General features: G+C 30.4%; 1 protein-coding gene across 5 annotated transcripts in view; it reads left to right on the top strand.

Moving 5' to 3' along the window:
* The first annotated feature begins 2,037 nt into the window (after positions 1-2,037).
* Positions 2,038-13,427, top strand: part of alpha-Spec (alpha spectrin) — a 34,158-nt gene continuing 22,768 nt past the window's right edge. For 2 of the 5 annotated variants that reach the window (XM_074124971.1, XM_074124973.1), the window contains exons 1-14: positions 4,945-4,962; positions 6,523-6,693; positions 7,176-7,271; positions 7,360-7,495; positions 8,147-8,277; positions 8,839-9,027; positions 9,099-9,287; positions 9,634-9,804; positions 10,682-10,849; positions 11,003-11,242; positions 11,320-11,508; positions 11,610-11,765; positions 11,901-12,033; positions 13,166-13,350. In XM_074124971.1, coding sequence (XP_073981072.1) covers positions 4,960-4,962; positions 6,523-6,693; positions 7,176-7,271; positions 7,360-7,495; positions 8,147-8,277; positions 8,839-9,027; positions 9,099-9,287; positions 9,634-9,804; positions 10,682-10,849; positions 11,003-11,242; positions 11,320-11,508; positions 11,610-11,765; positions 11,901-12,033; positions 13,166-13,350 — 2,157 coding nt within the window. In that variant the 5' untranslated portion in view covers positions 4,945-4,959. Of the gene's footprint in view, positions 2,220-4,766; positions 4,963-6,522; positions 6,694-7,175; positions 7,272-7,359; positions 7,496-8,146; positions 8,278-8,838; positions 9,028-9,098; positions 9,288-9,633; positions 9,805-10,681; positions 10,850-11,002; positions 11,243-11,319; positions 11,509-11,609; positions 11,766-11,900; positions 12,034-13,165; positions 13,351-13,427 lie in introns of those variants that run through there. The other 3 variants (XM_074124970.1, XM_074124972.1, XM_074124975.1) reach the window with 3 other exon arrangements.

Consider the following 13,427-nt stretch of genomic DNA (forward strand, 5'->3'; position numbering starts at 1 on the left):
ATGTCTTGAAGGGAATGAAATCTGAAGGAAGCATCCAGCTAAGGTGCTCCTTTATAAAGAGGCACAGTATGCTCTCAATCATAAAGAATAAACTAAAATAACACTTGATAGTAAGTTGAAGTACTGCGTTTATCCCTAACTTTCGATTTGTGTTTACTGGTAAATCACGATCTTAGAACCTCTAAAATCACTAATTATTGGATGTGAGCAAATGTTCTTAAAATGGGTAATCGTAGGAAATAGAAAGCTCAACAACTTTCATGTTTTATTTGGAAACCACTGGAAGGCTTTATAATTTAACTGAGATTAAATGAGATGATGATAATTACGAGATTTAAGAAAATAGTTTGTCAGTGAATGCTTTAAGTTAGGAATAAAACGACGAACTTCTTACCGGACAGAGTTTGCTACAGTAAAGAAGTTTTAGAAATTGTGACCTACTTTCTTCATTATTGGTGACCACTTCGGGAATAGCCCATCGCTTAAAGCTCAAGCCGTCATTATACTTGGGGCAAGACTTGCCTGACTCTTGGAAGAAGGCTAAAAAGTGCTCCATTTTCAAAAAGGAAACCAGTTAAACTTACTTAGAGGTCTAATTATCGAACTGTTACTTTAAAATCATATCCAATGTGATATACTCCAATCTCCTCTGATGAATGAGAGATTTGAAATTAGAATGCAGATGCATTCTACAGTCTACAACTATTATATATTAAGCCTGGTATGATTTTGAGAAAAGGGTAGGGGATTTAAACTCCAAACACACCACGTATTTTTGATTTGCTGTTAATCGAGACGACAGAGGGAAGACATCTCTAGGCTAAGGCCCATTAGTACGCGGTCAAGCCAATTAATAAATAACGATCGGTGCCCCTTACACAGAAAAAATGGAAAATCAAACACGTTGAATCATGTTAGTTTTAATTAACAAGCGTTTTTGCTCCCCAAAACGCGCTTATCTTTTCCGATCAACGAAAAATCTGTTTCTACGACAATCCAACTCGTAATTTGGACCACTGTTTGTGCATAGAATAAAATTTTTTCTTCACACATTGCCATTTCACTAGGAAAGAGTTTTTTTATGTACATAAGTGTATATACATAAATGTACTAGGGTGAGTGGGAGTCTTTAAACTCCATCCAAAATCTATCACTTTCATTTTCCAAACAAATAGAAATACATTTCAGGGGTGCTTCTATTAAGTTTGTTTCTAAAGTGCTTCATTTATACGGTTTGGAAGTTTCACTATCTTTATTATTTAAGGCACTTTAAATACAAGGGTCAATTTGAAAGGAACATTAAAGATAGGTTAAGTGAAAGTGCAATATTTCTGAATTGAACGCGTTCAGGTGAATTTTTTCCAATGGAAAGTGGTTTTGACGAATTTATTGAACAAGAATTGTATTGTATATTTGCAATTGCAAGTGTACAAAAACAATATAAAATACATTAAATATTGGTCCAGTAAAAAGATTTGAAAATGGTTCTGTTAATTTTCTTTAATTCATACACTTTAGAATGGTAAAAATTAATTATTCAATCTAATAATAATAGTAAACTTTTATTTAAAATAAAAAATAAAAGGAAAAAATAGTGTTATTTTAAGCATGGCACAGTCGTCTGCAAGTTTACTGCATTATTGATCAACTTAAATTATGTTTTGAATAATTTTTTAATCTACGTGCGTAAATTCAATAAAATACTTCAACAAAAATGGAATTAAGTATTTAGAAAAATAGAGCTCTAGTTTACTAATTTTGGAGGACGCTATTCAATTTTCAAATGATTCTTTATGAAAGTTTTACTAAAAAACGAGGATTTAATTTTCTAAAGAAATGATGTTTATTTATACTAATTTCAATTCTTATAAATTTAAATCTAATAGTAAGAATATTTTTTTAAATATTAAAGAAAATATGAGAAGCAGTTCAACCGCAGGTAGTTGCCGTCATTCTCATACAGTCCATAGTGTCCATGCAATTGCTCAGTGCAGTGTGCAGTATTTGGTCATTGCGGCATTAGCGTAAATCGTAAGATAGGTTGGCTACATTCAACGTTGGACTGTTAGTGCTGCTGCTCCTTCGGTGAGTGCTGCACTCTAAAGTCTGAAATTGCAAGGATTGTGTTGTTTTCTTTTGCTATTGTTGGTTGCTGTCATTTTCCAAGTGTTTAAATGGAAGTTTAATTAAGTGTTAAATAGTTTCATCTATATAATAAGGTAATATATATAACTTTTTATTCTCAACGCGAAAAATGTTTTGAGCTTTAAAGTGATATTTTGAGACCACACCCAGTCGTATCCTCCATTGTAAGAATTTAATCAATAATGAAAGAATCAATATTTTTAAGAAAAATTACAGTTAAGTTGCAAAGAATGTTACGTTTGTTTTAAAAAATTGAAATAAATATGTAGTTTATTACTTGTTTCATTTCCCAATAATTAGGGTCAGAATCTTAAAACATAGACTTCAGTTGAGCGGACCCAAAATTTACTTGGAACAAGTGGCGTTTCTAATTTTTTTTTAACACATTTTTGAAATACTATTTGCCAATAATTAAGTTACTATAGCTATAAATTTAAAAGAATTCCGATATTGGATACAATTTCAAGTTCACTCAGTAGTTTTTTTTGAAGAGAATGAATTAATCATAATTTATTTTTAATTAAATGACTGATTAGTTCTTAACATACCAATGGCCTAGTTTACTCATTCCTAGAGGTACGAAATTTGTTAATTTAGGGAAGAGCTATTTGCATTAATGATTCGTTGAATTAAAGTTAACAATTTATCATGGCCGAATGACATCACCTTAATCAGTACTTTTTTTAAAAACTAGCTAATCATGTTCTTTTTTTAAAAGATTACTTTTCCATCAAAAAAATATTTATTGGGGGTTACATACTTCCTTAAACCAAATGTTATTTAATAATTAAATTTATTATTATTGTGTATTGGTATATTACTACTGAAGTAGTTGTTACTCAATATTTCCTAATTTATACCTGATTTAAATATTCCTAAAATTGAAACTTTTTTTTTAAGAAGTTCTTTTTTTGATAATAAATTATTTAGATATTTCTAATAAATTATTTTCTTAATATTTTTGGCAGGTAAATACTTAACCTCTAACGCTCACATATGTACATTACACGCAGGACCTGCATAGTTCATGAGTGCGGTTTTGCGTACACATTGGATAACTCTAACTCAACATAACAGACCCAATTCTTATTTGTCTATTGTACTTAACACCTGCTAACTAACTTTGTGAAATATGATCCTAAAGGTACAAGCACTGATACTCATCTTTCAGGTCGAAGAAAGTTTAAGATCTGTTAAGCCATATACTCTTCCAATGGCACACATGGGGGTTGAAATCCTTTCCCAGAAATAGATATAAAAGTAATAGTTTTTCATTACGCTATAAAATGTGATTGAATTTAGACCATTTACCTTATTAGGAAATTCCAGCTCAGTGATCGGATTTGTAGGCTTAGTCTCGGATTTACTGAAACCTGAATCATCTGTTGTTGACCTCGTAACATAATTATTTATGAAAATTGAAGAGTTCAAGAGTTTGTGGAGTTTTCCGTGTGAGCCTATCCCACCGCGATTCTTGGGTTTTTTTGAGGTGTTTTCTTGTTGGAATACTCTCTCCAAACCTGTCTTATTGATCAGACATGAATTTGGAAAGGGCCTTCTAGTTAGAGATTGAAGATATTGGTTTTTCTCAAAGAGCCGAGAACACAGACTGGCTTAGAGCAAATGTAAAATTAAGCGAATAGCTAATAATGAATTTTTATTAACTGCCTTTAGTCTGAGATTTCATGAAGAGTCTAAATATTATTCTAGTCTCTAGAAATGTTGATAATTTTTATATTTCGTAGAAGAGGTACTTCATTAAACGCGTCACCAGTTTTAGCCGAATAAGACTAAAACTAAGTTCTAGAGTAGAATAAAAAAAAAATGCAAAAGCGAAGGCTCTGGTTCCCCAGAAATCATAGTCGAAATGCTAATTTTGTGAAATCTTGAAGGTTAGTAAGGATTCCCTTCCCTACTCATAAGATCCACGATTTTGATCAGTTTTTTTGCGCTATCATCAAAGTCCAGCTAATAACTTACTGGTCTTTAAATATCCGAACCAGTTAAATGCTAATGTGAAATTGTTAATGTAGATAATTCGCAAAAAAAAGAAATGGTTGGTACTCAGTTATCGAGCATTGATAACAAAGTTCACTAACAACCATAGTCATTCTTCAGACAATGGTAAATCAAGTGTTGATCTAATCTATCTCCAAAGAAGTATCATATCGGACATTTATAATTGATATTAGCCATTAGCTAACTGATGATAATGCGGTTTTTGTAATGTCCTACTTACTGCAGAGGGCAGACTAAAGTTCTTAGGCAGATATACAGTGGTAGACAAAAGAAAGTTTAAAGTTGGTATCCGTGTATATAGGCCTGTCCTTATCATTTTGGTAGCTCATTATATGGTCTGATGAATCTAAATTTGAGTTAATGAATCAGAAGAAAGTGTATGGTGTTGTAGGCCATCAAGTCGCCTAAAAAAGCAAAATGTTCAATCGATTGTTAAGGACGGTGGCGTTTCGATTATGATTTGGGGCTGTTTATCTAAAAAGGGTGTTGGGAATTTGGTTAAAATAGATGGGAGAATGACTGGCGTTGATTATAATATCATTTTAAATAATAATTTACTACAATCAGTAGAAAAGATTTGCCTGGGATCGTTTATCTTCCAGCAGGATAATGACCCTAACCACACTTTCAAAGTGGCATCCAAATTTTTTACTGCAAAAAAATTGAAAAATTCGAACGGCCACCACAGTCACCAAATATTAATTCTATAGAGAATCTCTGGACGATTTTTGATGAACTCATCTCTTTAAGTGCCCGTACTAACAAAGAATCATTTTGGGAAGCAGTACAACAAAAATGGTATACTCTTCTAATAAATATATTAGAAAACTTAGTTAACAGTATGCTAAAAAAACTACAAGCAGTAATGAAGAGTAAAGGAGGTCGTACAAACTATAAAATTAACTACTGTCCAAATACAAAGATAATAATAAAAAAATCTAAACTTAAACTTACTTTTGTCCACCTTTCTTATTTGTTTAATTGTTTAAAAACGTAGTAACTTCCATGTCTTTATATACTGCTTGTGTTATTTATTACTTTGTAAGAGACAGATATTTAAAAAATACTTATTTATGTATCAAAATACTGTTCCGTTTTCTCAGAATGATGATGTTCTTTGTATAATTTATCTTTTAAACTTTTTTTTTGTCCGCAGCTGTATCATAAGCTAATAACTATTGAGTGTATTTAAACTTGCCGGTAACTAAGAATTATATAAAGCACTACGGTAGCCGAGCGGTTAAAGGCGAGACCGGCAAAGCTAAAATGTATTGTGGTAATGCGTTCGATTCCCGGTCTTAGGTCTTGGATTTTATTTAATGGTTAATAAAAGAAATTTACAGTAAAGTATGTTTGCTAGTCGCCTCCGTCCACGACACCCAAAATTGGTAGCTGGACGTAAAGCCCTTCTGGAAAAAAATAGGCGACACTTTACTTTTTACTTAACTAAGGATTAAATAATGGTTTCTGTATCTAATTGTGATTTAAGATTGACTTCTCAGTTTAAATTGCCTCTGTAAGCAACTAGGAACATTTTGTTTTGGCTATTTACAATATTTTACATTCACATTTTAAGCTGTGCATTTGAGTTACTTATTTTTCACGTTATGGCACACAATATTTTCTTACATTTCTCTTTGTTTAATAAAAATGATCACTTTTTATGTTTAAAGCTTTTTAATCCTCCTTACGAACGTAGTTAGATTTTAGTCCCGACGGTCTGTTTTTTGCCTTGTTTTCTTCTTGTGCTAGCTCTGTTTAAAATGACCTTATAGTTTTACTAGTTATTTCTTTCAAAGAAAATTATTTTAACATAGAGGTGGCTTATAAAAAGTTCCGATTGAGATTATTCTTTATTAATCCTTAACCACTATAAGTTGTCTCTTAAACCACTAAAATTGATCATGAATGCCCCTATTTTCTTAATTTACATTCATTCAATATTATGCAATTCTGATTATTTGTATATTACCATATGGGCTGCGGGTTAATCTAGTTACACAAAAAGATTATGTTAAAACTGTGGTATCCAAATTTTCGTATCAAGACAAAAAACTTATAGTGGTGTGACTTTTTTGCATTTAGGGTGTTTTCTTTTTAATTCTGTTAAAAATTGAATTTAAAAAATTTGATGTAAGGAATTTATCTTATTTTCTTATTCCAAAACTTGGTTATAAGCAATTTTAACTTATAACTAACTCATGTGAGTTTCAATTGTATTTTTTATATCACAAGTAGTTTAGAGATATGCAAGTTATTAGATGATAAGGACAGTAAGATAACAGAAGAATTACAGATTTACTATCTTATAAAAAGTGTAATTACAAAATATAATATTTATTGATTTTTTTTTTCTAGATTCATCAAGAAACTAACAAAATGGATCAGATAACGCCAAAAGAAGTAAGGATTCTGGAAACTGCTGATGATATTCAGGAGAGGAGAGAGCAGGTTCTTGGTAGGTACGGAGATTTCAAATCAGATGCTAGGGCAAAAAGGCAAAAGTTAGAAGATTCTCGTAGATTTCAGGTAAGAAACAAGTTACTTTTATTTATTTATTATTATTTTTTTTTTTTTGAGCTTCTTACAGCTCACTCACGGTGATAGACTGGAAAAAATTCCTCTGGCACCAATAACCTCAGTTGTTGTCACACTCTATATATTTTTTATTATTATTATTTTAAATTTACAACTGCAGGACAATTGTTCTGTTTACAATTGTTTACATTTATTTGAGCTTATCCAAAACACTATAATCACTGCGATAGTAACTGCCTCTTTCTTAATAATTTTTAAAATAACGTGAAATATAAATACAGTAAAAATTATAATTCCATTTTTTACATTGAACAGTTAATATGTAAAAAAAAAAAATCAATTTAAACATAATTCTCTTCTAAATTTGAGAATTTTAAAAAGAGGAATTGCAGCTTGTTAATCATTGGTTACACTTTTGAAATCAAACATTCCATTCGCTTTTCTATAAGTAACCAATATTTCTATGTTTGTAGTATTTTAAACGAGATGCGGACGAACTCGAATCATGGATTAACGAGAAGCTACAAGCAGCTTCAGACGAAAGTTACAAAGATCCTACAAATCTCCAGGTATGAAAAAAAACATTAATCAACATTAATATTTTTTATAGTCTTTTTTTTACTCGCTAATTTATTATTCTGTTTTTGATCATGTCAGGCCAAAATTCAAAAACATCAAGCTTTTGAGGCTGAAGTTGCTGCTCATAGTAATGCAATTGTAATGCTAGACAATACTGGAAAAGAAATGATAAACCAAGGGCATTACGCATCTGACGTAATAGAGCGTAGGTTAGGTAAGAAATTAGAAGATTTTAATGTTCTTGGAATTAAATAAATAAAAATAACCAAAAAGCGAACAATTACCAATTATAATTTATATTATTAAGCTAGTCTAGGCTTCACAAGTGGGATGAACACACACACAAAAATAGAAATTTTAGAAAGAAATGGAATTCTTTCTGATACTCAACTATTGTACTAATATGAAATTAGTAACAGGGTCGGCTCAATAATCCACTTTAAGTTAGGCAATTCTTTGGGAACAAGACTAATCTAATTTACTTAAAATTATTTAATTACAAATATTCTTCTTAAAAAATAAATTGACAGTTTTTAAGGTTTGCAATGCAGGGTAATATTACAATATTGCTAATTTTATCGTTGAATGTTTTTTTTTTTTTTTTACACTAAAGAGTTTATAATTGATTAAATTCTGAAATCTGGTAGAAATAGAAAATACATGCATGCTACGACCGGTAAAAAAGTGAAAAATGAATTCGCTCGTTAAAAGTTGCATTCGCGTCATGTTTACTATTTTGAAACTAGTCATGGTCACAAGGTCAATTATTTCCATAGTCAATTTATTTTCATTTTCACTGTAGAAATACCCAACATTTTTTTTTTTTACAAGTAGTAAAAATTTAATAATTACGCAACTTTGATAGAGGAACTTCACAAATTATGGGAATTGTTGCTATCCCGTCTTGCCGAGAAGGGCATGAAACTACAACAAGCTCTAGTGTTGGTGCAATTTTTGAGGCAGTGCGATGAAGTTATGTTCTGGATAAAAGATAAGGTAAATTTATAAATATATGTAACACTTAAATAGAGAAAGTAAAATAAATAAGTAAATAAAATAAATATCTAATACCAAAAATAAATAACTTCCATTTTAATTAGGAAACAATAATAAATCACTGTGAGAATTTTTACTAGTTGTTTTGTACTTTTAGCAATATTATAATCGAATTAATCGAGTATTGCTTGTTGAAGAAAACAAGTTAACAAAAAATCACCTAGATGTCGCTAACCAATAATGATAGTATGTGATAAATTTATTGAATTTATTATTACTTCGTCTGTGCTGTTGTGCTTTGTCTTATATTATTTATGCACTTTAATGATTGAATGGAAAGATCGTAATTCTAGAGTTTAGGCGAGGAGATTGGAATGTGAAGCATACGATGACATAAACAATCCCATTCGATATACATACCATTCGATATATATATATATATATATATATATATACGATATATCGTATGTATATCGAATGGGATTGTTTATGTCATCGTATGCTTCACATTCCAATCTCCTTTCTTTAATTTCATGTTGAACATATTTTGTACTTCTTTAGGAGATGTTTGTAACAACAGATGAATTTGGTCAAGATCTTGAACATGTAGAAGTTCTGCAAAGAAAATTTGATGAATTTCAAAAAGACATGGCATCCCAGGAATATAGAGTTACAGAAGTAAATGAATTAGCTGACAAATTAGTTAGTGATGGACATCCCGAAAGAGAGATGATTTTTAAAAGAAAGGAGGTTTGTGTTTAATTTTTTTAATTAGAAGATTTCATTAGTAGAATTATTATTTATTATAATCAAATCTGTAGGAATTAAATGAAGCCTGGACTCGATTAAGGCAACAAGCTTTAATGCGACAAGAAAAGTTATTTGGAGCTCATGAAATACAACGTTTGAATAGAGATGCCGACGAAACAGTAGCATGGATTGCAGAAAAGGATGTAGTTCTTTCATCAGATGATTATGGCAGGGATCTAGCAAGTGTTCAGACCTTACAGGTAAATATTCATGAATGTTTTTTTTCCAGTTTCTCTCTTTTATTCCGAATTAAAACAATGTTGAAGAAACATTTTTAATATTTTTGTTTTTTAATATTACCCGTCTTAGCACTAATGTTATTATCTGCCTGACAGGATCTAACATTTTTAATATTGTTTTTCGTTCTATAAGAACTAATTAATGTCAGACGACTTAGCTACAGTCCCAAAAAAACTAGTTGAACATAAAAAAATCCTTCAAAAAATTTTAATCTCAGAAATAGATTTGGATTATAAAGAAACAATATTTTAAAAAATTCTTCTCCTGTCTTCAGTAGCAGAATTTTTAATGATAATTTAAATTTAGCGGAAGCATGAAGGAGTAGAACGAGATCTGGCTGCTCTTGAAGATAAAGTATCCACATTAGGCAAGGAAGCCGATAGACTTTGTACAATTCACAGTGATCATGCAGCTCAAATACAAGCAAAGAGAGCAGAAATTGTTTCTTATTGGGAGAGACTGACAGCAAAAGCTAAGGTAAAATATTAGTTACTTAATTCCAATTGTGTAAACAGCTTTTATATTTCAAGAAATCGTGAATACAATTAGTGTTGTAAATGATAATACTTAAACTTTATTCTGACAAACTAAATTCTAAATTTGTTATTTCGTTTTCTACTGGTATTTGAGTACTGCACATAGGATTATACTCGACTATAGAGAATTTCAGAACTTCCATAGGCGACCAAAAGGACCAAAATCATAATCTACGCTATTTACACCACTATTTGTAAGACAATCAGAACTAATGTCTCATTATTTAGACTGATTCCTAATGAGTCAAAACTGACTTATCTATGCTATTGATCTTTGAAGTTCTAACTTTCCAGTTCCTGCAACTTGCAGACGAGTAAATTTTTTACTCTCTATGAATCATACTGAAATTTGCACTAAGATCTAGTACGTATATGTTTCATATGTCCACCATGCATTTAATCCTTTAGTTTTCTAACTTAGTTCCTCCAACATTGAGGTACCGTGTTAATCGACTAACATCGTTATTAAACGATGGCTGTAGTAACTAACTAGGTAACAAAATGTAAGATGAATACACATTCCCCTGGAATTGGTCATGGTAAAGATCTCACATAAGAGGCTCATGTGGCTACAATTTTATCAAATTTACTGATGTAATAATTTACAGAAGTAAATAATGGAGAGAAAGTATTAAGGTTGATAAGTGTCTCTCGTATAAGTGATATTTGTTTAAATAAGATGTATCTTACGGTGAATGTTGAGTGTACTGTAATCATCTTTAAGGGGCATTTATGTAATACGAATGCAAGATTATTTGTATTCGTTTTGCTTTTTTAAAAAAAATCAAATACTGCAGCTAATAATAATATATTTACAGGAAAGAAGGCAGAAATTGGACGAATCATACTATTTGCACAGGTTTTTGGCAGACTTTAGAGATCTTATCTCTTGGATTAATGATATGAAGGCCATAATTTCAGCAGATGAACTTGCTAAAGATGTTGCTGGTGCTGAAGCGTTGTTGGAGAGGCATCAAGAGCATAAAGTTAGTGTTTAATTTTTTTTTTTAAATCGATTATGAAAAAATGTAAATCTTTGATTATAGCACTTCTTCTTTCACAAAAACACAGTGAGAGTTACATGTGGTAGTTTTTTTTTGCTATGATAATGAATCAAATTAATACTTATTTACTTTTAGGGTGAAATAGATGCTCGTGAAGATAGTTTTAGATCTACAGCTGAAGCTGGAGAAGTACTGTTAGAAAGAAACCATTATGCTGCTGCAGAAGTGAGGGAGAAATTGCATGTTTTGGAAAGTGAAAAAAGTGCACTTTTATCACTGTGGGATGATAGAAGATTACTAAATGAACAGTGCATGGATCTACAGTTATTTTATAGGGATACTGAACAAGCCGACACTTGGATGGCCAAGCAAGAAGTAAGTTGAATCTGTGAAACGAAAGGAATATTTCTTTTATATGGAATTGATTTAAATTAAATAAATAAAATTTCTAGGCCTTCTTGGCAAATGATGACCTTGGAGATTCTTTAGACTCTGTTGAGGCACTTATCAAAAAGCATGAGGATTTTGAAAAGTCATTAGCAGCTCAAGAAGAAAAAATAAAAGCTCTAGATGAATTTGCTACGAAACTTATTGAATGTCAACATTATGCCGCAGATGATGTTGCCCAGAGGAGATCATTGGTAGCTTTTTTTCTTTAATTTAATATTTGTTTTAGAGTTTATTCATTATATCTTGGATTTTGTGCTAACTCATTTTTAATTTATTTATTTATTTTTTGCAGCTTTTGGAACGAAGATCCGCCTTGCTTGATAAGTCTAGTGAAAGAAGAGCCATTCTTGACGATTCGTTCACTTTGCAACAATTTGAAAGGGATTGTGATGAAACTAAAGGATGGATAAATGAAAAATTGAAATTTGCTACTGATGATTCTTATCTAGTTAGTTCATTTCGCCTTTCAGATTTTATAATTTATATTATTTACTTCGCAATTCTTGTTTTATACTTTAGTAAGGAAATACAGTTGTGATCTATTTTTCTAACTTCACACATTTCCATTTTTAATGTTTCACAGGATCCCACAAATTTAAATGGTAAAGTTCAAAAACAACAAAATTTTGAACAAGAACTAAATGCTAATAGTTCCAGAATGGAAGAAATAACATCGACAGGACAGGAACTGATTGAAGCTGATCATTATGCTTCCGGTATAAAATTAAATTATTAATTAATTTTTCTTTTTTAAATTATCTTGTTAATTATTTTATTCTTACACATTCGAGAAATTGCTTCCATAGAACACGGTTTTCTGATCTCTAAATAAAGTTTTATTAATTTCGCTTCAGTTCATTAAAAAAATAAAATCTGGTGAACAATCACACGACTTCACTATAATTACGAATTATGTAGTTTTTGCTTCTTACGAAGTACAAATGAATACTAACGTTTCAAAGTATCCGTCCATTCAGGACATCAATATAAAGGTGCACGTGAACATATCGGACCCTCTTAAAGAGAGTCTAATCATGTCCTCCGCACTGAAATGTTCACTATAATTACCAATCACACGACTTACGAGTTACGTGAATGTTCAAAATCAAAAATCTGCATGAATGCAGTAAATTAAATAAGTGGTTAGAGAAAGTGAAAATTCAGGAAGATAAAAACGTGGTTGTTACATTTTACTGGAGATTCAACTTCCTAACTTACATTGCGAGTGTAAATATTATTTATAAAAAATTACTTAATCTTTTTAAAAGAAAAAGACTTGTCATCGGTTATTATGATTTTTATGATTTCTCTCAGTTTTATTTAATCTTACAAAGTAACGTTTTAAAAACAAATTGTGCTAAAATGTAGTGATGTTCCTTACAATTAACTTATAGGGCTAAAAAGAAAGATTTTAAAGCTGTGAGCTGTGATGTAGCACTATACACATTATTAAAAGTTTTAAAACTTTCCCTCTTATGTAAAGTATCAAGAAAAAAAATATTATTTTTTATTAAGAAAGTACGAGGAAAATGTCTGTGTGCAAAATATAGCAAGTAAAAAAATGAATAAATAAATAAATCGCATTATTAAAATACTGCAAAATGAGAAAGCTTTAAGTACTTTTCCCTAAAGTTGTTAGAAATTTCCCAACAATGTAAAGAAAAATAATGAAAACTAATTTCGTTTGGGCCATTTCTTTTTCTAATGACATTTTATCCTTATCGTTAAAATAATATTTATTTAATATTTTGGAAATGATAATGTTTATTAGAAATGTATGTAAATAAGATAAATAATTGTGATTGTTGGTAATTATAAATAATAAAGCTTGCTTAACTAATGATTTAGATCGCATCAGATCGCGCATGGAAGATATAGTTCAATTGTGGGAGGTTTTGGTAGCTGCTACGGAAAAGAAAGGTTCTAAATTACAAGAGGCTTCCCAGCAACAACAATTCAACAGGACAGTAGAAGATATTGAATTGTGGTTTACTGAAATCGAAGGGCAATTACATTCTGAAGATTATGGGAAAGTATGTTTTTCTAGTTACTTAATAAAATTATAAATACAGTATTTGATTATGTTTTGATTTATTGACTGTTATTTCTC

This window comes from Rhodnius prolixus, unplaced genomic scaffold, assembly GCF_049639745.1.
Source record: "Rhodnius prolixus isolate KJV_2025 unplaced genomic scaffold, Rpr scaffold_3, whole genome shotgun sequence".
Lineage (NCBI taxonomy): Eukaryota > Metazoa > Arthropoda > Insecta > Hemiptera > Reduviidae > Rhodnius > Rhodnius prolixus.